This window comes from Eleutherodactylus coqui, chromosome 10 (genome assembly GCF_035609145.1).
Source record: "Eleutherodactylus coqui strain aEleCoq1 chromosome 10, aEleCoq1.hap1, whole genome shotgun sequence".
Taxonomy (NCBI): Eukaryota; Metazoa; Chordata; class Amphibia; order Anura; family Eleutherodactylidae; genus Eleutherodactylus; species Eleutherodactylus coqui.
The window spans coordinates 136,756,794-136,783,792 of NC_089846.1; the positions used below are offsets into that span (position 1 = coordinate 136,756,794).

The following is a 26,999-nucleotide window of genomic DNA, read 5'->3' on the forward strand; positions in this document are numbered from 1 at the left end:
TGCATTCAATGGAGCCGGCAATACAGCGGCTCCATTGAATGCAAGCGCTGCGGGCGTGCGCGGGGTTAATTGTCGGGAAGGGGTTAAATATATAACCCCTTACCTGCAATGCATCCTTAAATGTGAAAAAATAAAAAAAAAGGATGTACTCACCTGCTCCCGGCAGCTGGAGATCCCGGCGGTCGGCCTGCAGTGGGTGTGAAGGAGGTGTGACTCAGGCTTGCCCCTGATTGGCTCAGCGCTGAGCCAATCAGAAGCAAGTCTCAGTCACACCCATTCATGAATTCATGAATGGGTGTGACTGAGCTCAGCCTCTGATTGGCTCAGGCTGAGCCAATCAGGGGCAAGCCTAAGTCACACCTCCTTCACACCCACTGCAGGCCGACCGCCGGGATCTCCAGCTGCCGGGAGCAGGTGAGAACATCCTTTTTTTTTATTTTTTCACATTTAAGGATGCATTGCAGGTAAGGGGTTATATATTTAACCCCTTCCCGACAATTAACCCCGCGCACGCCGGCAGCCCATTGCTTTCAATGGAGCGGCTGTATTGCCGCTCCATTGAATTCAATGGGCAAACATCGTTCTTCTCTGCCACAGCTGTTCCAGCTGTGGCAGAGAAGAATGATTTGTCTTCTATATGTTCTCAATGGGGTCGGCGCTGCTGCCGCCGGCCCCGTTGAGCGCATATAGAGAAGAGAACAGGAATCGCAGATCGCAGATAGGTGCGATCTGCGATTTCTGTTCTCTAATTTATCGGACGAGCGCATAAAAAGCGCTCATGTGTCCGATACCATTGCAAAGCAATGGTTTTAAAAAGTCGCCGGACGCATGCGCATGCGCAAATCGCGGCAATAAACGCCCGTGTGACTAAGCCCTTACCCTGTACAAATCTCCCACCTTACCAGCACCAAAGCAACCCCAGACCATCACATTACCTCCACCATGCTTAACAGATGGCGTCAGGCATTCTTCCAGCATCTTTTCATTTGTTCTGCGTCTCACAAACGTTCTTCTTTGTGATCCAAACACCTCAAACTTGGATTCATCCGTCCACAACACTTTTTTCCAGTCTTCCTCTGTCCAATGTCTGTGTTCTTTTGCCCATCTTAATCTTTTTCTTTTATTGGCCAGTCTCAGATATGGCTTTTTCTTTGCCACTCTGCCCTGAAGCCCAAAATCCCGCAGCCGCCTCTTCACTGTAGATGTTGACATTGGTGTTTTGCGGGTACTATTTAATGAAGATGCCAGTTGGGTACCTGTGAGGCGTCTGTTTCTCAAACTAGAGACTCTAATGTGCTTATCTTCTTGCTTAGTTGTGCAACGCGGCCTCCCACTTCTTTTTCTACTCTGGTTAGAGCCTGTTTGTGCTGTCCTCTGAAGGGAGTAGTACACACCGTTGTAGGAAATCTTCAATTTCTTAGCAATTTCTCGCATGGAATAGCCTTCATTTCTAAGAACAAGAATAGACTGTCGAGTTTCAGATGAAAGTTCTCTTTTTCTGGCCATTTTGAGCGTTTAATTGACCCTACAAATGTGATGCTCCAGAAACTCAATCTGCTCACAGGAAGGTCAGTTTTGTAGCTTCTGTAACGAGCTAGACTGTTTTCAGATGTGTGAACATGATTGCACAAGGGTTTTCTAATCATCAATTAGCCTTCTGAGCCAATGAGCAAACACATTGTACCATTTGAACACTGGAGTGATAGTTGCTGGAAATGGGCCTCTATTCACCTTTGTAGATTTTGCACAAAAAACCAGGCATTTGCAGCTAGAATAGTCATTTACCACATTAGCAATGTATAGAGTGCATTTGTTTAAAGTTGGACTAGTTTAAAGTTATCTTCATTGAAAAGTACAGTGCTTTTCCTTCAAAAATAAGGACATTTCAATGTGACCCCAAACTTTTGAACGGTAGTGTATATATTGAGTACTAGGCTTCAGTATATATATATATATAAATCACAGGTTTCTAACGTCTCAAAGAATTATTTTTAAAGGGGTTGTCTTAATGACAGCCAGCCTATTTCGAACATCCTTGAAAATTCTGAAAAATCATCATAGGGCTTACTTTTGGGGTGGGTCTAATTTTATTGAGCCATATTCTTAAATCCCTGGCTGGCCACAGAACTTGGTGGCAGCCACATCTTTTCCCTGCAGTGGACTTACATGGCATCCATTCAAATGAATAGGCGACCTATCCAAACGGAGACAATTTGTTATGCTAGCTGCAGCGGTGATGGATCCTCCTGATCCTGCAGTCCAATTTGCACAGGCTAATCCACTCACAGGGTCAAAGGGATTATGTAGAAGTCACCGCTTCACCTTTGAACCTCCTCATGAAGGTGTGAATCGGTCCTTGGCAACCGAATATGCCAGTACTCATACAAGCAGGGACAAAAGTATAGTCAAATAGCAGAAACTGGCAATGCGAGGTCAGTAGAGTTTTAAGAAGTGGTGAGAATCAGTAAAGTCCAGTAAAAAAGCCAGGGGTCGGATCCATAGAATTAGAAATTGCAACAAGTCAAGTCCAGAGGTCAGTAGCAGTAGACAATACAAAATAGCACAGACCCAATTATAGGAGTTACGATAGCCTACACTCAAGCAAGGTCTGCAGAAATTGGTCTTTAAAGCTGGACCTCATGATATCATCTTTGGGCATGAGCTCTATCAACAACAGTCAAAGCTGGAAAAGAGTCTGGTGGAGACAGGAGTTGTGGAAGAGCTAGTGTGGATCCTAGACAGATGTGCACCACCACCAGAGTAGGAGCTGATATTTGTTAGCTGCTCTCAGATATAGCTATTATGGTAGGGTCTCAGGAGTTTCACTTCCACTCAAGTCGGACATATGGAAAGGGATTGTCTCCATGAGGCAACCACTCTAACTTCTTTAAAAGAACATCAAAAAGATCCATCAACCTGCACCCAATCAACAGAAGTAATGCCATCCAGGTAAGGTATCCCTGCCTCTGCCATTTCTCAGTATGTCCTTGCACAAATCAAGAAACAGCCAAAATGGTAATAGATGAAGTGTAGCAGTTGGGTGTCATATCTACATAGTGATAATTATCTCTGTTTCCAGTTTGGATTCCGACCTGTCAAGATTCTCCAGCTTCATTTCCAAAGATAAAATTAGTGGAAGCAACAACTGTGTAAGAAAAGGGAAAAAAGTGCAAAGTGAAAAGCATGTGAGCATATGTCACTGTGTGCATGGGTTTACAGAGCTGTCTTCTATGCTAATGTCCTCTAACAGCCGGGCTGTCACTATGGATTTCTATCAGCTTGAAGTCAGGCTACTGGAGCTCAGCTGTAATGTACCTACATACGTTTTTTTCTTGGCCTACTCCAAGTTTTGCTGTGGGGCTCCCTGAACTATGATTTCCGCCCCCGGCTACACAGATATCTTCACTTAAAAGTACCATCTTTAAAAATTCTTTATTCTAGAGAGATTAACTAAAATGTAGTTTTTCTAATCCTGCTGCTTTTTTTTCCAGTTCAATCCAGTTTATGCAAAAGGCAGAGGCTTCCTTCTGCTAATGAATTTGTACTTTTAACTGTTTATGAATATGACAATTTTTAAAAAAGTGTATGTATGTATATATATATATATATATATATATATATATACTCATATATACTTTAAAAAAATCAAGCACATAGAAAGAGTTTACGTTTTGCTGCAAAACGGATTATGCTGTTGTTGGGACCAGTCGTCTCCATTTAAAATCGCCGCCTGCTGAAAGAGCTGTGTCTGATAGGCTGAGCACTCAGCCAATCACAGGCAGTGCACAGTCATTCATTGAATGACAGCTGAGAGCTGCTTGTGATTGGTCACAGCGCTCAGCCAATCACAGGCAGCGCTCAGCCATTCATTGAATTATGCCTGCGCTCTGACCAATCACATGCAGCTCTCAGCTGTCATTCAATGAGTGGCTGAGCACTGCCTGTGATCGGCTGAGCGCTCAGCCAATCAGATACAGGCCTTTCAGCAGGCAGGGATTTAAAATCCATGCCTGCTGAAAGAACTTCACTACACTGCCAGGAGATCAAGCGGATAGATGCGCCTGAGCCCTGACAGCAGTGGAGAGGTAGGTACATATATATCTTTTTTCACACAAGCCAGGGATGATTTTCAGGGAAGAGTTTATATTTAAAGCCCTTCCCCGAAAATCAGTGCAGGGTTGCCGGCAGCCCATTGCTGTCAATGGGGCAGCCAGCAGCAGCGGTAGCCCCATTAAAGGCAATGGGCACAGACCTGCATTCACCCATGTTTTGGCACATCCGTGGATGCACGGATCTGTGCGCACATACGTGCACGCAAATGCACGCTCATCTGAACGAGGCCTTAGTCAAAAAAAATCAAGCACCTAGAAGGATTTGTCGTTTTGCTGCAAAACTTGGCATTCAGTTACATCTCAGGCAGATATGCAAATGATTAGAGTTGTGGTGTGATTAGATAAATAGTCTTGCCACGTGAGGCCCTAAAAGGGGTTCTACCCTTGCCCTCTAAAAAGGCTTTTAGAGGCTACTTGTGTGCTGTGAACCTCTTTCTCCACTTGTATAGAGCTTGTTAACTGCTAGATATGTCTCAAGGATGCAATCAAAGAGATACCGCCCAGTTAATAGAGTCTGAGAGGAGGTACATTATTGGATGGCAAGAAATTAGATGTTTACCAAACCTTTCTATAGTTGCTCATACTGAATGATCAGATGACATACGTTGACTGATCACTGATCCCTTTAGGCAGCCTAATTGTCAAGTGAATGATCTGACCATGTAAAAGGACGTTCAGTCACATTGAAAGTGCAAAAAGCACAAAAAAATATTATTTCATTAACTGACCAAGCCCATTCACAAATAGCTGCTTGATACAATCGACCTGCTCCCACCCAGTAACTTGTGAAGCCATTGTGCCTCCTGAAAGCATTTGATTTGTTATGCAAATGATGAGTAGTAAATTAAGCAGCATGCTCTCCATTCATCATCCACTCCAGCTCAGAGACACAGGGAACGCTCCCCGGCCAACATGATCAAACTGTTACTTCATTCTGCTGCAATTTGTAAACAATTATGTTTCCCATCCCATCTCATCAGGAACAAGAGGCAAAGGACTTCGTAGAGAATGGAATGTAGGACGTTTCTGAACTTTGTTTGTAATGAGATCGTTTAGTTCAGTTATGTGGAAAATCTATTCAAAAAATCTATTTCTCCCAGATTTTTTATTTTTAATGTAATACTTCAATAAACATTAAGGGGTAATTTTCCCTTTTTCCTCATTACAAGAATGGGGATACCAAATACAAGTATGCTTACTATTGTTTATTGAGAAAACATTCCATGAGTAGCATTGAGTAAACTTTTGAAAAGTTTGGTTCCGCCAATTCTCCGAACTTTGGCAAAAAAATTTGGTTTGGTCTGAATGGGAACTTCACCAATACCCCTAAAAGTGGATTATAGCGCTGTTTTCGCGCATTCTAGGCATATGAAAAGATCTCTTGTGATGGAACCAATGGTTTCCTATAGAAGCATTCACATGAAGAAATTTTAGATGTGCAAAAGCTTGCACCAATCAAAGATAGGAGATGAACTGCAAACTCACATCTAAGGTCCGTGGTGCGAGAAAAGATAGGACCTGACCTGTCTTTGGTGTGTGCTTTCCATAGACTCCTATGGGAGCTGGATAACATGCACTATGCAATCACAACTACCCTCCTTCCCACTGGTGATTTTTGCTAAGGGACAGCCTTACATTTGTGAATGGGTACATGTCTTTAAAAGTCTCTCTTACAACTTTTTGGCACCAGCATATCTTCAAATTAAAAGGCAGCACTCCAAATTCATATTCTTAAAGGGAATGTATTAGCATAAAATGACCCTTTGCTTAACCCCTTAAGGACCAGAGTGTTTAGATCCTAAAGGACCCAAACTTTTTAGCAATTTTACTCCTGTGGTGGTTGTAATGCTTTACTTTTTTAGGGCTACCAAAATCATTATTATTCACTTATTTTGTGACATATAGTGTTTAATACCTTTTGTCACATACGTTTTTCAGGTTTTTTCTGTTATTAGGGTTTATGTATTCCAAAATGTAAGGATTTGTTAAATGTATATTTCTTTATTTTGAAAATCAGTATATTTATGCAAAAATAAAGTGCAGGAATGGGTTCCTCGTTTTGTTTCCTTTACGAGTATTTAGACGCGACCCTCCAAAAGCCACAAAGGATATACAAGCGGTTGTTACCACGATGATGTTCTTCTCCCCCCCCCCCCCCCCCCCCGTTGCTCTCTGTGAAATCTATCAGAGGATCCTTGTAAACACTTTTGTACTTCTAACCAATTTTGAACAAGATAAATGTTTTTGACAAGCTATTGGGAAATAAACTCTTTTCATCGGGTCAAGAGATTCTGACTGTGTTTCTCTTGACCTGAAGGAATTTAATTTCCCAAATGCTTGTCAAAGTTAATCTAGTCCAAAAGCCTTCTCTTCTGTACTTTGTGAGCCACGGAGGTAAAAAAGTTCATTGCATCAGAGTAAAGATTGCATAAAAGGTTTTCCCAATGCGGCTCACCTAAAGCTAACTCATACACCAAATAAGAGTGTCTTCTTGGGTTGATTTTTGCCCCCGGCCTTTCTACTGCAGTATGTCTATTTAATCTCCATTTAGATATCACGTTTTTGCCAATTGTACAACATCTCCAGCAATAAGCCACCCGCCCGAATTCTCTTACATCTTTCTGCTCCTTCTTCCCTCTATCGTCAGCATTTGTCCTTCCACCTTGGGGCTCAGTCACACGGGTGTTTCAATGTGCAATTATTCGCGCATTTAAAAAGACCGCACTAGATAGAACCAATGCTTTCCCATGGCAGCGGTCACATGCGCAGATTTTACACGCGCAAAAATGTCTGTGCTGAAAATTATAGGAAACCGTTTGTTAAAACGCAGGTAACTGCAGCATTGGTGTTTTCTGAATGTGAAACTCCTGGATGCTATCACATCCAGGGGTTTCACCTTGCGCTCCATGGGGCCGGCGGCAACAGCGCTGACCCCATTGAGAACATACACAGCTGTGGCAGAGGATCGCGATGTTCTCCCATTGAATTCAATGGAGCCAGCACTCCATTGAAAGCAATGGGCTGCCGGCAAGCCCTGCAGTGATTTTCGGGGAAGGTCTTTAAATATAAGCCTTTCTCTGAAAAAATCATCCCAAAAATGTGTAAAAAATAAAATAAAATATATACTCACCTCTCCGCAGCTGCTGGAGCTCAGGCACAATTAGCCGGGTCTTCTCCTGAACTGCTATGAAGTTCTTTCAGCAGGTGTGGATTTAAAATCCCCATCTGCTGTAAGGGCTGCCTCTGATTGGCTGAGCACTGTGACCAATCAGACCTATTGAATGACAGCTAAGAGCTGAATTCAATAAGAGAACATCGCGATCCTCTGCTACAGCTGTGACAGCTATGGCAGAGGATTTCTTGATCTCCGCGGGGAGTCCTTTGTCACTGGATTCTGTGACAATGTTGTCACAGTGTTCAGTGACAAGGGGACTCCCCCCGGAGATGATGAAATCCTCTGCCATAGCTGTCACAGCTGTAGCAGAGGATCGCGATCTTCTCTGTGTGTCAATGGGACCGTCGCGGCTGCAACCAGTCCCATTGACCACAGGTGAAACCCCTGGATGTGATAGCATCCAGGGGTTTTACATCCAAGGAATCCCCTGCTGCAGCTGTCACAGCCGCAGCAGGGGATAGCGGGCAGCGCACTTTTTGTGTGAAAAAACGCGACCAAGTCCGTTTTTTTCTGCGTACTGCTCACTTCGGTCATGCGCATTTTTGAACGCGTGCGTTATGCGCACAAAAGTTCACGTGTTAAAAAGCCCCTGTGACTGAGCCCTTACAAATATACCAGCACTATCTACCCAGCCATAATATAGATGGTCATCTGAGCTACTGGTGGTCACAGCTTTTGTTCATTTTATATATACCATATGGACAGAACGGTCCCAATTCAAGGAAGATTTACCAATTAGGAAGTTTTCTGACAACTCTTAAGAAGCTCCATTGGTGGTCATATTGGTTGCCAATCTATGGTCTAAGAAGAGGATGAAAATCACTTAAGGAGTTGTATTTATTAATGATTTTTACTCTTTCTGGGAATGCATTGTTTTACAGTTAGTATCAGTCTTGTAGTTAGTGTCAGGCTTTATAAGTGACTTTATTACCATTAGGGTTTTGACACGTGTGAGCTAGTCTGAGACGTCTTATGTCTTGGAGCTATCTGCAATATGTGACCTCCATATTAATGGTTTTGCTATGGAAGGACTGTTGGTGGCCATGCCAGCGGATTGTCTTGATAGACACCTGCGTGGGATTAGACATTCACAAACATGTCATCTCGTCTATTCCCCATCTGCTTTAGATTTTTCACAGTGAAGCTTCTTTGAAGGCTGCGACCCGCAGGCTCCGATATATCCTGGTGGGAAGCCTTACTGAACACTAGAAGACTTAGAAGATTTTCTTTAAGTCATCAGCATTTCCTTTAATGCAGATAACCTTTAATTGTCTTATTTTTAAAGATAAGTTCAGGAGTGCAAAGAATGTTACCTTCTCATATAAACCCATCAGTAAATCTTATCTCAGGGAACATGACTTCTGCAATACAGTGGAAAGATGGCATGGCTTCTACTTAGAACTCATATATATTGGTAGCTGTATCGACATACTGCCTACAGTAACTATAAGGCTGGGTTCACACGGGGCGGAATTGCTGCAGAACTTTCCATGCAGACTTTCTGCTCAGAAATGCCGCCTGCAATTTTTATCTTGGGAGAAAGCAGCAAAGTGTACGAGATTTGCAAAAATCTTGTCCACACGCTGCATCCAAGCCGCGCTGACATTGACATGCTGCGCGGAAATCAAAGCCGCGACTTGTCAATTATATCCCCGTTTCCACGGCGACCTCTCTTCTTTCTATGGGGAGAGATGGCCACAGTGGGATACAGGCAGCGAAGTCGCTTCAAAACCCACGACGAACGGCGCAAGTTTTGAAGCTGCATCTCTGCCGCAGGACTCTTGCGGTATTTCCATGCGGTCATTCCACGAGATTTCCGCTGGATTTTGGCCCCTTGTGACCGCAGCCTACGTTTAGTACCCATTGAAGGGAAGTGTGTAAACAAGCAGCGGGCATTGAGTCTACCAGAATTGAATTTTTCTGCTAAGTTAGTAGCATAGTTGTAGGCATAGTGACCCCAGATACTATCTGATGACACAGTTATAACCCAGATCTGGGATTTGTAGTGTATGGATCTGTAATATGAAGTATTGTGGGCCTATACTGTACCTCTGTGTGTCTCCAATCTTATACAGAGACATAATAGGGCAGATTTACTTGGACCATGTTATACTCTGGTCTAATGGCCCTTTTACACGCAACGATTATCGTTCAGATTTCCGCGCTCCCGCAGAAATTTGAGAGATAATCATCTTATGTAAATGCAAGCAGTGACTAAATGCGAATAAACAGCAGTGGTTCACTTCTGAACGACTGCTTACTGTAAATGGAGGCGGACATGTGCGCGGGGGGGGGGGGGGGGCGCTCCCCGCCCCTCTATTTCAGCAATGCTGTAAGCAATGCCAACAGAACTCGCTCCTATGTAACAGCACAGGAGCGAACATCACTGGGACGAGTGTCTGGCATCGTTTGCCCAACAGCTTGTCCCGTGTAAAAGGACTTTAAGTAAAGTTTTAGACATAATGCACAAATGTATTAAGAGGTGCAAGCCTTTTAATTACTTGGTACATCTTAGGGCCCACGCACCAAATCTGAAGTCTATGCAGGTTATGAGCGGATGTATATTCCAGCTATAACTTACCGTATTTTTGGCCTACATTATGGTAAATCTGATAGACCTCGATCACCCCCCCCCCCCCCCCCGACACTAAGTCCCACCCATTTTTTATTTTTTAGGGGTGGGGTAGGTGTAAAATAGCAAAAAATGGCACATTTTGTTGCACAAGATGATATACACCAAAATGTGTAACTATTAGATGTCAGAAACATGATGGGAACAATTTATTAAAGGAGCCGCTAGGAGTTTTCAATCTCAAAAAATATATTTGAAATTGTGGAATGGGAGAAAACATCGAGACGAGTTCCATTCCTTCCTATTTAATTGAAGGATTCAGCCCTGAAACATTGTTTGTAGGGAGGATACAGTGGTGCCTCATAGTGATGTCATTGGGTATATAGGATCTGGGCACACGGCGATGCCATATATATGATCCAATGAGTGTTTATAGGGTAAATATTGGAAAATGTATTTGTTTTTGATAATATATTTTCTGCATGGGAATATAGCTAATTATGGTGATCAGAGGCGGGACTTGAAGCTTCTGGGCCCTAATGCAAAACCTGTAACAGGGCCCCCAACTATAATGGGTTTTTTTCATAGTACTGGGCTCCCTATATGGAGAAGAGAGGTCTTATGGGCCCCCTAAGGCTCCTGGGCCCGGGTGCAACCGCATCCTCTGCACCCTCTATAGTTAGGCCCCTGATGGTGATATTATGAAGCATTACATGTATTTTCACATATCTCATGATTTATGCCCATATTTAGAATAACTAAATTAAACTGTTCCAATATTCTATATTATGTTTTGCACAGCAATATTTTACTACTAGAGATGAGCGAACGTGCTCAGCCATGCCCCTTTTTCGCCCGAATACCGCGATTTTCGAGTACTTCCGTACTCAGGCGAAAAAATTCGGAGGGCGCCGTGGGTGAGTGGGAGGTTGCAGTGGGGAGTGGGGTGGAGAGGGACAGAGAGAGGGCTCCCCCCTGTTCCCCGCTGCTACGCCCCACTCACCCACGGCGACCCCCGCCCCCCCGGCGACCCCGAGTACTTTTCACTCGAGTACTGAAGTACTCGAAAATGGCGGTACTCGATCGAGTAATTACTCGAAACGAGTACGTTCGCTCATCTCTATTTACTACCAAACTCAGTATCAATAAAAGATTTTTGACTATGACTAATAATGGGTATTTACAAAAATTAATAGTCTTCTTACTGCATTTTTTCCAACCTAATTGATCAGCAATCTAGAATCCATTTGTATTAATGCAAATATAGTGCGTTCTTTTCATTATGAACCTTCCAAGGTTACTAGTAATTATTATGAAATTATAGTGCCAGCTGTGCTGCATGGTACATACATTATGATCCCCACACATTACACACACAGCTCTACTACATGCATGCTGACCCAACACATCACACACAACACATTACACACACAGCTCTACTACATGCATGCTGACTCAACATATCTCACACACACAGCACATGACACATAGCTCTGCTACATCCTGATTCTCACACATACACAGCTCTGCTATTCCACACATCATCACACTCCTGGATGCAGTGATCACCCCTGGTTATGTGATCCCTGACTCCACCCACACAGGTGATCACATGACAGTCACATTGTCACTGGTCCTGGTAGTAGCTGCTATCGGTTTATCCAGTATTCAGTACTGCACAATGGCTCCTCCAACAGCAGTGACATCACCGCAGGTCCTTCAGCCCGCTGGATCTCTGTGGTGGCGGTAGGTCAGTGTCTTCTGTCAGGACCGCTGAGTTGTGTCTGAGATAATAACAGCTTAGTTGTATTCTCATTTTGTTATTTTTGTAATCCTCTTTTCAAAATCCCTAACTGTGTTGTTCTTCTGTCGGTCAGGCTCTGTTTTATATATGTTGTAGGACCTTTGATGATGTCACCAGGGGGCGGAGTAAGACATAACCAGTGGTGGAGCATGAGAAGCACTCACATACTAACTGACAAGTGGTCGTTAGTAGTTTGACTAGAATACATACAGTATTTTCACTTCTTATTGTCTTGAGGGGCCTTATAACTGTCAGCCAGCAATTAAGTTTTTGGCCTAAGTGGCCAATCAAAAAGTACGAGGATAAAAGGATGAATTTTCTCTTTAAGGTAAATTCGAGGACTTTATTATTGATAACATCAGTAGCTTAACTTCTGGTACCACTAGCTGTTTGTAAAAACCATGGTGCATTGGAACTATCACAGGTCTGTAAATTGTGTAGCGACCATAAATAATACTGCAAGCTTGAGAACTGAGCTTGCAGTACCATTCATGACCGCTACACAATATATGGAGCTGTGCTAGGTCCGGTGCACTGCGGTTCATGCAGACAGCTAATCAGCAGTGGTACTGAGTCGGATCCCCACCAGTCTGATATTGATGACCTATTTTAAGGATAAGTCATCAGTATAAAAGTCCTGGAATATCCCCTTTAATACAGCACTCTACCTGGACAGGGAGGCTTCTTTAATGAGTGAAGTAAGCCATTCAATTTCAATGGTTGTTTGTTACCAGAAATAGCTCTGTGAAATAGTTTCTCTTATGAAGTCCTTAACAGTTTCACACATAAACCACTGAAAAAAGTAATAGGGGAATTATTTGTTTTTGGGGACAGCTGCATTGTAAATATGTCAATGGCGCTCATTAGCGGAATATTTGGAAGAAAGCGGGCCATATAATATATTAAATGGTCCAATGTTTGTTTATTTCACAGAGATGGAAAAACCATATAACTTAGATTTAAAAATTTTTATCTCTGGATGTCAAAGGTACATAAAGTAGCAAATGGTCACCCCAGTGCAAATGCAGTTTCTTCATTCCAAATGTAGACTGAGGCATCAGAGACAGGAGACGGCATAGACACACACCAATAGCAGCGACAATTCGGGGAACCTCCCTCCTTCTTAGTCATGAGCAGTGTACATCTATCACCAAATATATCATGACAATCACATGGTGATCACATGACACCATCTGTCAAAAAGCAATAAATAGGAAATAGTTCTGAGGAGCTTCTCACCTGCTCTTCATCATAATTACTGGTTGATGGTCATGGTCTTCATTTTCCATCAGCTTATAAAGTGCATATAATCCCACAACAAGAATACTCCAATATTCTATACTTCATTTAATCTCTTAGGGGCCACAGAATACAGACAAAAAATCCAATACACTTCTTTTTGTATTAATTTAGTTTTTCTAATTAATTCATCCTTTCCCCCAACCTCTTCCACCACCATCCATTTCAATGAAAATCTTTTAGGGCCTGTTTGGAAAACATACCTGGCCCCTCCCGTCTCATCATGATTTTTCCTTGTTCACACTCAACGTTCTCCCAATTGTTAGCTCTTTCTGCATAAGTTCTAATTACAGACCAATGCTCATTGAGTCTAACCTAAATAGGACGAGTTGTTTGACTGACATGCACCTTGCTGCATGGACATCACAACAGGTATATGATGTAACTTCACTGGAACCAATAAAATATTCTTTTACTATAATCTTGTTACCATTACCCTTAAATGATTTTTTACTTCCAACAATCAAACCATCATATACCTTCTGAGATGCTCATGCATCCTATTCAGGTTAGACTCAATGAGTACTGATCTGCAATTAGATCCTATTCAGAAAGAGTTACAAAATCGTGAAAATGTCGAGTGTGAACGGAAAAAAAATCGGGGCGAGACGGGAGTGGCCAGGAATTTTTTCTAAATGGGCCATAAAACACTTGATTTGCAATGGATGGCGCTGGAAGGGGTTGAGAGAAATGCTGAATTAATTGGAAATATTAAATTATTACACAATGTATATTGGATTTTTCATCTATATTCTATGGCCCCTAAGCGGTTAAATAAATATGCAATTTTGGAGAATGCTTGTAGTCGGATTATATGAACTTTCATTTAGGGTTACATTTGTTTATTAGATGTCTGTAGAATGAAGACCATGATGATCTATCAGTAGGTCAGGAAGGGTATAGTTTGCCTTAAGGGGAGCAACTAAAAAGTGAATGAGGAAACTTATAAGGCCATCCATGCTCCTCTGGGAAATATGCAAATCTATCAGTAATTTTCATAAACAGAATGTGATAAGTTCCTCAGTAGAGATGACCGAGCATGCTCGGTAAGGGCTGTTACTCGAGCGAGTATTGCTCTTCTCAAGTAACTGCCTTCTAGTCCGAGCCTGCTCGGGGAAGCAGCGGGGGGCAGTCGGTGGCGGGAGAGAGTGGAGGGGAGGGGGGGGGGGAGAGTGAGAGATCTCTCTCCCCCCCCCCCACTACCCCCCCGCCCCCTGGAGCCTGCTCGGAAGAGAAGGCAGTTACTTGAGAAGAGCGATGCTCGCTCATCTCTAATCCTCAGTACTATTTCCTATTTATTGTTTTTAACAGATGATTGTCATATCATTGTCTTGATATATATTGCTGTTGGATGCGTACTGCAGATACCCGAGGAGGGGAGAGGTTCCCTGAAACTTCACTGCCGTTGGCATGTGCCTGTGCCGTTTCCTGTCTCTGATGCCTCAGTATGCATTTAGAATGAAGAAACTACATTTGCACTGGGGTGACAGTTTTTTTTTTACTTTATGTACCTTTGACATCCAGATACATAACATTTTATCTTTGTAAACTAACTAAAATTACCATCCCCCTTTAACCAATACCTCTCTTCTTCATTGCTAACAATGCAGTGCCTGCAGAGGTTTTCGCAAAGTAGTGGCAAAGAGGGAAGGATCAACCATGGCTTGGACCCTTCTCTTCAAAGGCCCTATAGCTCCTGCATGACCTAACACTAGTAAGCCCTTGGGACTCACATGGTTAATTCAATTTAAAGGTAAATTTAACTTTAGAGAATATTCTGACATGTCAAAGATACTCGATTACATAGTTACATAGTATGTTGGGCTGAATGAAGAGAATGCCCATCTAGTTCAGCCTGTTTCCACCCTCTGGTTGATCCAGAGGAAGGAAAAAACACCATTGATGGGAGTTTCTTTGGAATTAATTGGCACTCAAACTGAATTGGTTCTCATCAAATATTTCAAGGTACGAAAAGCTCTGCCAAAGCCATTGGGAACTTACCTAACCACCAATGCCCTCTTATGACATACCTCGTGTCAGGCAATAGTTTAAACTAGAATTTGATAGTCACACAATCATTTTAGAATTTGGCAATCATGTTCAATCAGAGAGATTTAAACTGCTGGACAACAGAAGCATGTGACTGTCCATAAAAAAGCTTTACTCCATCCGTGTACCACATGTGGTTGTACCGGATCTTGTACAGTTTTTCTGCTTAGTTTGGAGAATATAACATATTGTGTTAGCTGAGTCTGGTATTGTATTGCAAGGTTTACTTGAATTAGGATAAAATGTAATACCGGACACAGCCAGTGGACAAGAGTGATGCTGTGTGAAGGAAAAAAGCAAACTCCTTTTTTTCCTAATCTCAGACACTGAACTCAGACCAAAGAGAACTTTGTCTACTTGATGAGACACCAGAAGTGTTATGTCTACAGATCATTTTGGATAATAGGAATTGAAGGGGTTGCCTGGTTTAGAAAACCCATTTGAAAATCCCATATTAAGTCTTCTAATTAATAATGAGGTAGGTCCTTGTTTTGGACTTCTATCAATTAGCTAGCCCAGTAAGTGACTACAAAGAATATTTCTCTCTTTAGAGGATCCAGTTTATGGTGGCTCAGTGGTTAGTTAACACTATTGCCTTGCAGTGCTTGGATCCTGGCTTCAAATCCCCTAAAGGACACCATCTCCATGGAGTTTGTATGTTCTTCCTGTGTTTGCATAGGTTTCCCCCTGTGTTCCAAAAACATACTAATAGGTGAGCTTAGACTACAAGCCCTAACGGGGACATCAAGTGATGTACATAGAGCATGCTAATAAGTATGGTCTATGTAAATGCGTAAACTAATTGTGAGATATATATATATCTCAATAACCCACTGATTTTGATAGACGTAATGTAATGCTTAATTTCGCCAGTGGTGGCACTGCAGGCACATCTAACATTTGCTGCCAGGTTTCCCTGCAGATTGTGTGTTCAGTAGATTACTATGTACTTAAATGCACTGTTAAATAGTCCAACATCCTAACATTTGGATCTAATCTTTGTCAGACCTGTAGAAATTTGGGGAATAAAATGTCTTCATTATAATAATAAATAGTTTTTACGGTTTAAAAAAGGAAAAGCAGTCAAAAATGTTACATCACTAGCATAGTGTTTAATGCTAAAAAAGACATGTCCATCCAGTTTTAGTTTCTAATCTTCTATATTGTAAAGATCTTAATCTTAGTCCAATGAAACCAAGAATCTAAACATTTTGACAAAATTGAGTATATTTGATGTATTTGTGACTGTGAAATCAGTAGAATAAGCCACCAGTGTTCAATACAAAAAAAAATTACATATTTTATATTTCGTATTCTACAAAAATGTTGGTCAACAAGTTAATAAGATATCCAGAAGTTTCACCTCAAGAGAGTTTAATGTAGTTAATCCCCTTCAATATAAAGCAATGAGGTATCACGATACAGGAAAGTGCAGCCTCTAAGAGTTAAATGACAAATTTAGCTATGAAATATCTATTTATCTATCTACCTATCTTATATTTATTGATCCGTCAATCTATCTATCTATCTATCTATCTATCTATCTATCTATCTATCTCCTATCTATCTATCTATCTATCTATCTATCTCTCATATCAATCTATCTATCTATCTATCTATCTTCTATCTATCTATCTATCTATCTATCTATCTATCTATCTATCTATCTCCTATCTATCTATCTATCTATCTATCTATCTATCTCCTCTCTATCTATCTATCTATCTATCTATCTATCTATCTATCTCCTATCTATCTATCTATCTATCTCCTCTCTATCTATCTATCTATCTATCTCCTATCTATCTATCTATCTATCTATCTATCTATCTATCTATCTATCTATCTATCTATCACATATCTATCTATCTATCTATCTATCTATCTATCCATCTCATGTCTATCATTTTTTCTATCTATCTATCTCCTATCTATCTATCTATATATCTATCTATCACATATCTATCTATCTATCTATCTATCTATCTATCTATCTATCTATCTATCACATATCTATCTATCTATCTATCTATCTATCTCTCTCATGTCTATCATTTTTTCTATCTATCTATCTTTTTTTTAGCAAATATAGACCAAAGCTCTGCATATTTTTTTTGTTTTTACTATAGCAATGGGAAAGTAAATTTGATACATAAATTGTATCACAATTACAATAATCTTAGCACTCGCCGTAGTAGTGAAGCTGCATTAGAAGAAATTCAACTTTTTAGTATTTTGTTAAAGCACTAAGTCTTTTATGACGCTATTCTTAAGCTTAATGTCACCAGTTACTAACTTATTATGTTTGTTGTTATTATGTTGCACATTACGAGTGTTTTCTGAAAATTAATCTCTTTGTACAAAACGTCAAAAAGTTACTTAGGTTCAAAAACAAAACCACACACATTCAGCAAGTTCAACTTGCAGTCCTGAGGAAGGTAACGCAATCAACAAATGTACCGTTTTAGTGTCATCTAAGCCCAACATACAAGCACACATGTAGTAAGAATTTTTTAAACAAAAAATTCCAGCGCTCTAACAGCGACGATTCTCCAGCTATGATCATTCGTAGAGTTATGTTTCAGAAAGTTTGGGTAATTAAAGACTGTTTCCTGCTTTAGTATGCAAACAGTTTGGTTTTGACATTTTGCATGTGAAGCTCTCATGTGGATTGTTTTATAGCAGTACATATTCATTACTATCTAGGCAAAGACTCAGCTCCACAGGGCTTATTTGTCTAAGACTTGAAAAGGATCAAAGGTTGATAAGTGATCATGCTAACGACAATCCAAAGGCAATTGAATGATTCATTAAGTTAGTTTTGCTAATTGTGAAGCCTTTCCGATGTCTCTGGTGTTCTCATAGTTTATTATTTGTTAAATGCTTTGTAATTTTCTTGCCTTCTTTTAGTGCCATAGATATTAGCATAACATTAATTATCATCCAGAACATGCAAATTTAGTCCTGTGACTTCATAAGGACTTTAGTACTTATTAAAACCCCCTTCAACAAAGCTTAACCCTTCAAAGCCCAATACAGAAGACCTTACCTGGATCTTGTCAACAGATCCATTCTTTAAAACAGGGATAAAATGAGTCATTCTTAAGAAAAATCTTCCAAATAGAATTCAAATAGATGCCTCGGCTTAGCATTTGGTCAAGCTGTTTGAATTTGTGACGGGGAAATACTGACTTGCCTTTTTATTATCTCAGGTGATAAATATTGCATTGCCTGCATTTAAAACTTTTAATACTAGGGGTGTGAGATGTGGCACCTGTTATTTTTTTATGATCAGGTCATTCCACTCCACATTTCTTGTACCTAATGGGAGCAAAATAAAACCTTGTCCCCCTACGTTTGCCCCATTCTATTTAGGGGATCAGTTCTGTAAAGTTAAAAGGGGGCTGGAAAAGCTTGATTGTCTACCGTGTCTGGAAAGTAAGAGAGAAAGAGAGCGAGGGAGAGAGAGAGAGAGAGAGAAGGGCCCTGCTAATGTTGCACTGAAATGATTCTCAAAGGCCCCCCAGGCTGCACTCAGCATCCAGACTTCATTAAATTTTCATACCAAGCACTTGGCCAAGGTCTATTTATGAAAATGTGCTTTCCGCTACATGGAAAAAAAACAGGAATTAGATAAGAGAACAAAGAAGAATTCATTAACTATATATATATATATATATATATATATATGAATATATATAGTATGCACTTGCATGTAACTAGTTATCAAGGTGGCTACAATATCAACAGTCATCAGTCATATATATTCTATAGTCTTTACTGGATGTATAGTACCCTACTACCCTACTTTCATGGATGCACTCATGTGTTTGTTCACTTGTGAATTTATGTCTGTGTTCATTAATATGTGTTCATTTTGTGCACTTACTGTATATGTATCTGTTCATTTGGTGCATTTATTCTATAGGTGCGTGTTCATGTGTAAATGGTCACTGGGGCAATTCTAGGTATGTGTTGATAAGATGATTTCACTGATCAGGTTCGTGTTCCTTATCATAGTCCTAGTATTATGTAATCCTACATACATGTAGTCATTTGTAAGAATTTACTTGTCAGTGCTTCTGTCCATTGTCCTGACAGCTTGCTTAAAAAAAAAAAGTTTCTGTAGATGTCTTGGGTGAACACACACCCTCAACACAACACACTCTCGCAGCAACAACAATACTACATAATTTAAAAGGGCAGCCAGCACAAGGACCTCAGAGATGCTAACGTGATTAAAAACAAGTCCCTCATTCATTGGGAAAGTGTACACAATAAAATATATTCCCTGTCTAATGCCCTCAGAAAAGGATTAATGTGGTCCCAGGCGAAATGCCAAATTGCGAATTTGAGGGAGTCTGAAACCATAGTGAGTGATGGTTCGGTTAGAGTGAAGGATAGATACATTAATGAGAGTTGGATACATTTCTACAAAGTTTACTGCAAACTTAAACCATTCTCACAAGCCTTCATTGATTTCTGAGTGTCTTTTTCACTTGACAAAACTCAACTAATTGTTTCAGTGGCAAACTTATGTTGCAGTCTCTATATAGGAGGACAATTAATAGAGTCTTAAAGCTGGAAGTTGAAACTTTAATCAATAAGCTTTCATTCGTTCTTTTCACTTATTTCTTCAGTAGAACTGTGGGCAAAGTCTTCATATGATCCTTATTTGTGTCCATGTTCTGGAATTCTGCAGTATTTTCCTGAAATGTAATCTATTAGGCAATATATATTTTTAGATGTTTTTTAATTCAAAATAAAATCAGAATAAAAAAAAACATAAAAAGCACAAAAATAATATTCTGGAATTAATGTATTACTCACATATAAGCTTTCAGTGTTTGGGTCCAATTAAAAGTTAAAGAAGAATATCTTTTCATGCTAAAATAGTAGATAAAGAATTAAAGATATTTCCGTTTTATTTAGAGAAGCCTTAGTTGTATATAAAATAGCTGTAAATGGTTACAATAAAAATATATGGCAAATGCCTAAAATGGAAGATCTAATCATTTTTTTTCTGTGTTACTCCGGGAGATGAATGTGGTCTTATATGATATTTATTACACGTCTTGTTACTTTAAGTATTTAGGAGCAGATAATGAAAGACAAGTTGTAGTTCGTATCACACATTTTAGGTTTTATCTAAGTTCTGAATCTGCAGACAAAGTTGTTATTTTATAGAGATTATTGTAAAGCTCGCTCAAACATTATGGAATTCCCTACAATTTGCATATATTAAAGTACTAAAAAATAAATGTCTGATAATGTCTTCACGCGTCAAAATCAATTCCTACAAGATCCGAGTTTTTGAACTTCTTTGCTGAATTATTGATGATATTTTATTAACTCCGCTTTTAACATTATATTTTTTTACACAAAATATAATTAAATAAATGGCGATTTTGATGTTTATAGGAACAGTATAGAATTCAATAGATTTTTGATAGGTAGGAGTACGTTCTCCAGTCAAGAATTTGTTCTTCAGCATTCCGTAAAAACAAATAACATTTACATCTTTCTTTCTCTTTTTTTTCTTTCTTTCTTCGCACTAACTCATATCTATCTGTCTATCTCATATCTATCTATCTATCTATCTATCTATCTATCTATCTATCTATCTATCATCTATCTAATATCTATCTATCTATCTATCCCATATCTATCTATCTATCTATCTCCTATCTATCTATCTATCTATTTATCTATCTATCTCCTATCTATCTATCTCTCTCATATATGTCTATCTATCTATCCCATATCTATCTATCTCATATCTATCTATCTATCTATCTATCTATCTATCTATCTATCTATCTATCTATCTATCCATCTCATATCTATCTATCTATCTATCTATCTCATATCTATCTATCTCATATCTAACTATCTATCTATCACATATCTACCTATCTATCTATCTCATATCTATCTATCTATCTATCTCCTATCTATCTCATATCTATCTATCTATCTATCTATCTATCTATCTATCTATCTATCTATCTATCTATCTATCTCCTATCTATCTCATATCTATCTATCTATCTTAATAACTTTTAATTTGAATCAAATAGTGAAATAAGTTTTACCGGCTTTGTATAATTACATTTAGTTCATGCCTTTACTATGTGATGCTTCAGTGTTTTTTACATTAGTCATTTTATTTTTTTCTATATTAAAAAAATTAAAGCAGGCTCATCGATTTGCATAGGCTTCAGCTTTCTTTCATAGTTAGCTGTGCTTTTAGCTAACCCAATGTTGAATTTAACTGTCTGATTTCAGGCTTGTAGTCATTTCTGGAATGCCCGCACTCGTATTTGTTGTGAGTTGTCTTTTACTTTTAAATTACAAAGTATTTCCAATCAATGTTGGCTACGGGAATTCTAGTGGGACAATCTTTCTGATATGTTTTTGATCTCTGGTACTAAAGCATCTTTGTTGTGCACTTAGTTTGTAGTATTTATTGACATTTCATCTCCTTGATAATGAAATATTTCTTTGATTTTTATGGTTCTGCTTGAAGTCAATGCATTTAATTTTAATTTCAAGTTTAAAAACAAAGCAAGAAGTCTTATTGATTTTTTTGAAGGAGGATGTTGAATTTCTTTTATAAAGTAGCTTTACTCATAATATTCATTTAATTACCACCACATGCAGGATGTATATTTTTTTGTAGAAACAATTCAATACAGACAGAGGTAAGTAAAAGAAAATATATCTTTTGGTGAAGAAACTCCATAACTCTGTTCTTATGTTGTTAAGCATTAATATTAGCCATACATTCCAAAGTGATCTAATATTAACCCATGTAATATTCAATTGCTTTAGATAGTCCGTGAAAGAGAAATTATTAGTATTAAAGAATATAAAATGTGCTTTTTCTGTCCGGCATAAAATTCAATTTGCTGAGTCACCAAACTGTCGAAAGAAGCTCAATCTATAATGGATGAATTTACAGAATCGAAGTGTAAAGGAGCTGTCAGTTTTTTTTTTCTTTTTATCGAATGTTAACAAAAGAATATTAAATATTATATAAAACAATAAAACTTTTCCAACATTTAGTTGAAAAAAAAAATACAAATAAATGTTAATTTTCAAAAATGAGCATAGGGCTCGCAGGAATTTACCGTTTGGATATATACACATATCATATAAGTGGATATCAGAATCGTTAGTACAGAATCATTTAATCTTCCCACTCTGGAGAGTTTAATATCTAATAAATGGTCATAGAACACGTAATATCCCAAACAATATTTCAGAATATTCCGCTAGTCAGCCAAGCTTATTAAGGCACAGCGTCAAATAGTTTCATAATTAGCAACAATTCCTATTGGCCTTCTTGAAAGGTTTAATATTGCCAAACCCAGCTTCTTTGTGCGCCGTTTTATACAAGGGAGGTGCTTAGTTCTATTTTCCAATATTCTATGAACAGGGTAACCTTTCTGAAATTAAATATAACAACAAGAACGGGTCATTTCTTCACCATTGCTAAAATCTTGCTATACTTAACAGTCACCCAGACATATCTGCTAGGCATAAAATAATACGGCTTACTAATAGCAAATACTTTACAATAACTCTTATAGCATTTTTATTGTTTTCTAGTACAGTACTTGGGAAAATGTTGTCATTTTATAAATAATTGATCACTGTAGGAATATGGTGAGTGTGTGTGCTGTCAGGACTTTACTCTGAGATATTCTGGATGCCTCAGGTTAAAGTTAACATAACATTCAAAACTGTACAATATTTGTCTTTATATGAGAGAGTTGTCATTTTTAGTCTTACATTTTTTATGACATTTTACATATTATTTCACTTATATGCTGTGATATATACTATATGTATACTGCAAATGTTGAGCTAACTTATGTTTGATAGAGTTTAATAAACTTACAGTGTTTGTAAAAAATGGTTATATTTGTATATTATTTAGATATATATCTATATATAAATAAATATCTATATATATAGATATATATCTATATATAAAATACATATAAACCTCCTTCCTAAATCTGTTGACACTATATTTTCCATTATACGCATACCTTTACATCAATTGTTAATTATTACTTAATATAAGACTTCCTAAAAAATACCCCCCCCCCGCTTTGTATACGCAAGTAACATAAAACTGCCTCAACATAAAATTATAAATTGTTTTGACGTTTTAGTATCATTTCCCCATAAACAATGTTCCTGCAATCCTCAGTAGTGCAGTGTGACCCAGCAGAGTATCATGTTCCCTTCACATCTATTTATTCGTACCTCTTTTTGGCGATCACAGAGGTTTCCAGATCATTATTATATAACATTTCCTTAATATCGAATCGTATCTATTCTGATTTGGTTACAAGGTTACAGTCAGCTGTATTAAAATAACAGTACAGAGAAAGACTGAGGTAAATCGTGCATGGTTTATTTGAAATTCTGTAGCATACACAGACACAAAATTTCTTTCTTTACACACATAGAAAATTAAATGCTCCATTATAAAAAAAAAAAGAAAAAAAAAAAGAACCAGATGGGAAATCCCTCTTATGCCAAGCAATGTGTATCTTGCCAAAAAAGTGCAAATATTTAAATATTTCCAAAATAATGAACCTTAAGTATCCACCGTGAAGTTGATTACATATAAGTTAAAACCTTTAAATATAAAACTCTCGCCAATGTCGCCCATTATTATCCGCTTCAGATGAATGTAACAAACACACAAATGGTGATATTGTGCTGAAATGCTATAGACAATATGCACTTTTACATACAATGTCGTATCCATTTCAAGGGAGAACCTAGGGGGAAATGTGAAGAAACTAATTTGATTGTCAAAGCATCTTTGTAGTGAAATTGCAGGGTCATGACTATTTGAACTTACTCGCTGCTTCCTACAGAGTCTTACAGATCGGAACATGTGCTTTCTAGCAAATGATGAGGTAGAAACAAAACAGTTATTGGAGAGTGAATACAACCATGCAGAGACAAGGGCTGTTGTAGTCAATGGGGTACGGACATACGAAATGAAATTCTATTTGGTGCCAGGACTTGTGTGGCCGGTCTGTGTGCGTTATAGCAAATTAAATAAGTAAATAACTTAAACCTTTAACCACTGGTGCAATATCATCACAGGTTAATATGTACAATAATAAATATAAAAGGGGGGTTCAAACTGAGAGAAACATCAGATAGGATTTCAAGTTTTGCTTCCCGTTCCTTTTGATTCGTTTGTGGTTTGTTTTTTTTGTACTTTTATTTTCTTGATTTTTGGAATTCGATAAAGTCAAGGGAGTTTTGGTCAAAGACGACAAACCAAAACCACTATCCCAAGCTTTCCACTCACCAGCACAACTTTACAGGTGGGGATTACTGTATGTCCCAGTCCTTTATCAATTCATCTCTACGCCAAGGTATGAAGACAAGATTTCAATGTATCTAAATTTCCTTAGATTGAACAGTTCATGTGTCAGTTCAGAGAGCACCATTTCTCAGTACGTCGCCGAAAACTTCATTCTTTTCTGTTTCTGCCTCTGATTACAAAACCAGACCCGCACTACATTCTTTTTTAAGTCTAGCTTTTCTGCAATTGCTGCAATCTTTTCTGAAGAAGGTCTTGGCTGAACAGCAAAATAAGCTTCTAGTGATCTTTTTTCTGGGGCAGCAATGGAGGTACGCTTGCGTTTCTTGTCACCCCCAGTAAAAATTTCAGGTTTGGTCATTTTTTCCCTTTGAGCTCTTTCTGCCTCCTCTAGCCAGGCTTCCAAAATGGGCTTTAAGGCCACCATGTTGTTATGCGATAATGTAAGAGACTCAAACCTGCAAATGGTGCTTTGACTGAGACAACCAACACCTGGGATCTTCAGATTGGCCAAGGCAGAACCAACATCGGCCTGAGTTACACCAAGTTTTATTCTCCTTTGTTTGAACCTTTCTGCAAATGATTCAAGTTCTCTAGGATCTGTCTCGTTTTCAGAGCAGGACATGGCTGTATGAGTTGCCAATACATGGTTGTGAGAGAGGTTCATAGACTGTGTATGGTGGGCCATGTGGTTTATGGCAGACATATGAGCGTGGGGATGGGAGGGTGCTGATCCGACATCTGGGACACCTCCTAAGGTAAGTGCAGGGTTTAGGTGATCTAGAAGGTCCCCATCTAAGCCCTGTGAAGGCTGATGGTGAGGATGATGTGAATGGTGGGTCGTTAAAACTGAATGGTGAGGCAGATGCACTGACGAAGACGTTGGTGTGCAGGACACACTGCTCATAGTGTGGTAAGTGGCATCTGGTTTGAATGGATGTGTTTTCTGAGATACAATATCCACAGCAGCCAAAGCTTCAGCTCCTCTGAGTAAACTTTCATCAAAACCAAAGATATTGCCTTGAAGCTGCAAATAAGAATAAAATAGATATAAGAATCTTAGCAAAGTTCTTAACATCTTGATTTTTCATTCCCGAGTACAGTAGTAACACATGCCATACAAATTCCTGCAGCATCTATACATAACATATAAAACTATCCAAAATAATCAGTTCAATCAAATTAGGCAACTAAATTAACACTTTACCTGCCATAACATAGATCTAGGAAGTGACATTGGAAAGATTGTACCTCTTTAAATTGGACAATCTCTAATTTTTTTTTATACCATAGGCATTACAAATTAATATTGTGCGGAGATTATGTTAAATGCTTACCTGTGGTCCCGGCAGGCAGGCTCTGCGGATGGCTTCTGAGCTTGTATGGATAGGAGCATATTTGGGCTCATGTAGAATGGGATGATGCATGCTGAAAGGCTGCTTGCTGTTCATAGACATCATCTTGAAGGGCAGTGTGAAAAGCCTTGTGGCTAGTGCATGAGCAGGTTGCAATTTGGTTCAGCTTTGCTCTTTTTAGTGTGTTGTTATTGTCTGACTCTTATCACAGTATCAGTGGCCTGGACCCCTCCTTCTAACTCTTGGATTGGAGGAGTTTGGAGAGCCATGGACTCCTCCCTTCTGAAAGATGAGCTGGAGGCAGTGAGATCACTCCAAGCATCATCAAGCCCTCACTCCTCCAGACTTCCCCTGAGTCCTGATGAACAGCAGGCAGTCAGGTGGCTAAGGATGTATCTTGATACCATTGTGTGCATGAACTGTTACATTGCACAGCATGCGGCTCCTAGTAAGAGGATCTTCTGCTCTCTGCTCCTCAGACAATGAAAGAGAAGGCATCCAAGAGAGGAAATTACTAGCTACAAAAATTACAGCTGGCAAAGCGTGACTACAAGTCTCTATTGAGGGATACAAAGTAGCCAGCCCCCTGCTTGTGTGCATTTATCCCAGACTCTGCTCCTATGTTATTATTATTAGGCATGGATACATTCAGTTACATTTATTTCATATTCATAGCACTTATTAATTCATGATGTAGTTGATGAATTTAAACACAAAATGCAGCAAACTTTTTTTTCCGTTTTATACCTTTTTATTTGATTTAGAATGTACAAAAATATTGAAGCGTAATATTCTGTTCTAATACGTCCGATAAATATAAATCATCACTGAAATCTTTCTTTTTTAAGACAGAATTGTCTTGGGAATAGTACAATAAGTTACCCTGTTTCCCTGAAAATAAGACATACTCTGAAAATAAGACATAGCATGATTTTCTAGAATTTTTGAGGATGCTTGAAATATAAGCTCTACTCCAAAATTAAGCCCTGCTAACAGTTAATTAAAAAAGTTAATTAAAATAGTGTCCAGGCAGCTATACATGTAAAAAACTTAAACCTTTTTGAACAAAAATTAATATAAGACACTGTCTTATTTTGGGGGAAACACAGTATGTACTAAGTACGCTAATGCAATTAAGTGCAGTTATTTATATTTGTACGAGTTCTTGCTATTTCATTCATTGTTTGTTTTATTGTGGAGTGTGTGTTCAGCATGTGACATAGTGTGTAAGGCTTCCTGCACACGGGCAAGCGTGATATCGGGTCATGT

The 26,999-nt window shown here is 38.9% G+C and overlaps 1 protein-coding gene and 1 long non-coding RNA gene across 2 annotated transcripts in view; both read right to left on the bottom strand.

The window, feature by feature from the left end:
- The window catches only part of LOC136579844 (uncharacterized), a 30,697-nt gene extending 12,524 nt beyond the window's left edge, over positions 1–18,173 (bottom strand). Inside the window, exon 1 of the long non-coding RNA XR_010786932.1 lies at positions 18,061–18,173. This is a non-coding gene — a long non-coding RNA (uncharacterized lncRNA). The remainder of the gene's footprint in view (positions 1–18,060) is intronic.
- A 5,257-nt stretch (positions 18,174–23,430) lies between these two features.
- On the bottom strand, positions 23,431–25,895 carry LOC136580955 (brain-specific homeobox/POU domain protein 3). Its single transcript, XM_066581900.1, has 2 exons — positions 25,713–25,895; positions 23,431–25,402 (listed from the first exon to the last, which is right to left on the bottom strand). Exons 1-2 carry the CDS (start codon positions 25,833–25,835, stop codon positions 24,506–24,508), a joined length of 1,020 nt encoding a protein of 339 aa, XP_066437997.1. The 5' UTR covers positions 25,836–25,895; the 3' UTR covers positions 23,431–24,505.
- Between the last annotated feature and the right edge of the window lie 1,104 nt (positions 25,896–26,999).

Coding starts and splice junctions, on each gene's coding strand:
- LOC136580955 (XM_066581900.1), bottom strand. CDS start 25,835: ATGATGTCTATGAACAGCAAGCAGCCTTTCAGCATGCATCATCCCATT. Junction 25,403..25,712: donor CCTGCCTGCCGGGACCACAG/GTAAGCATTTAA, acceptor TCTTATTTGCAG/CTTCAAGGCAATATCTTTGG.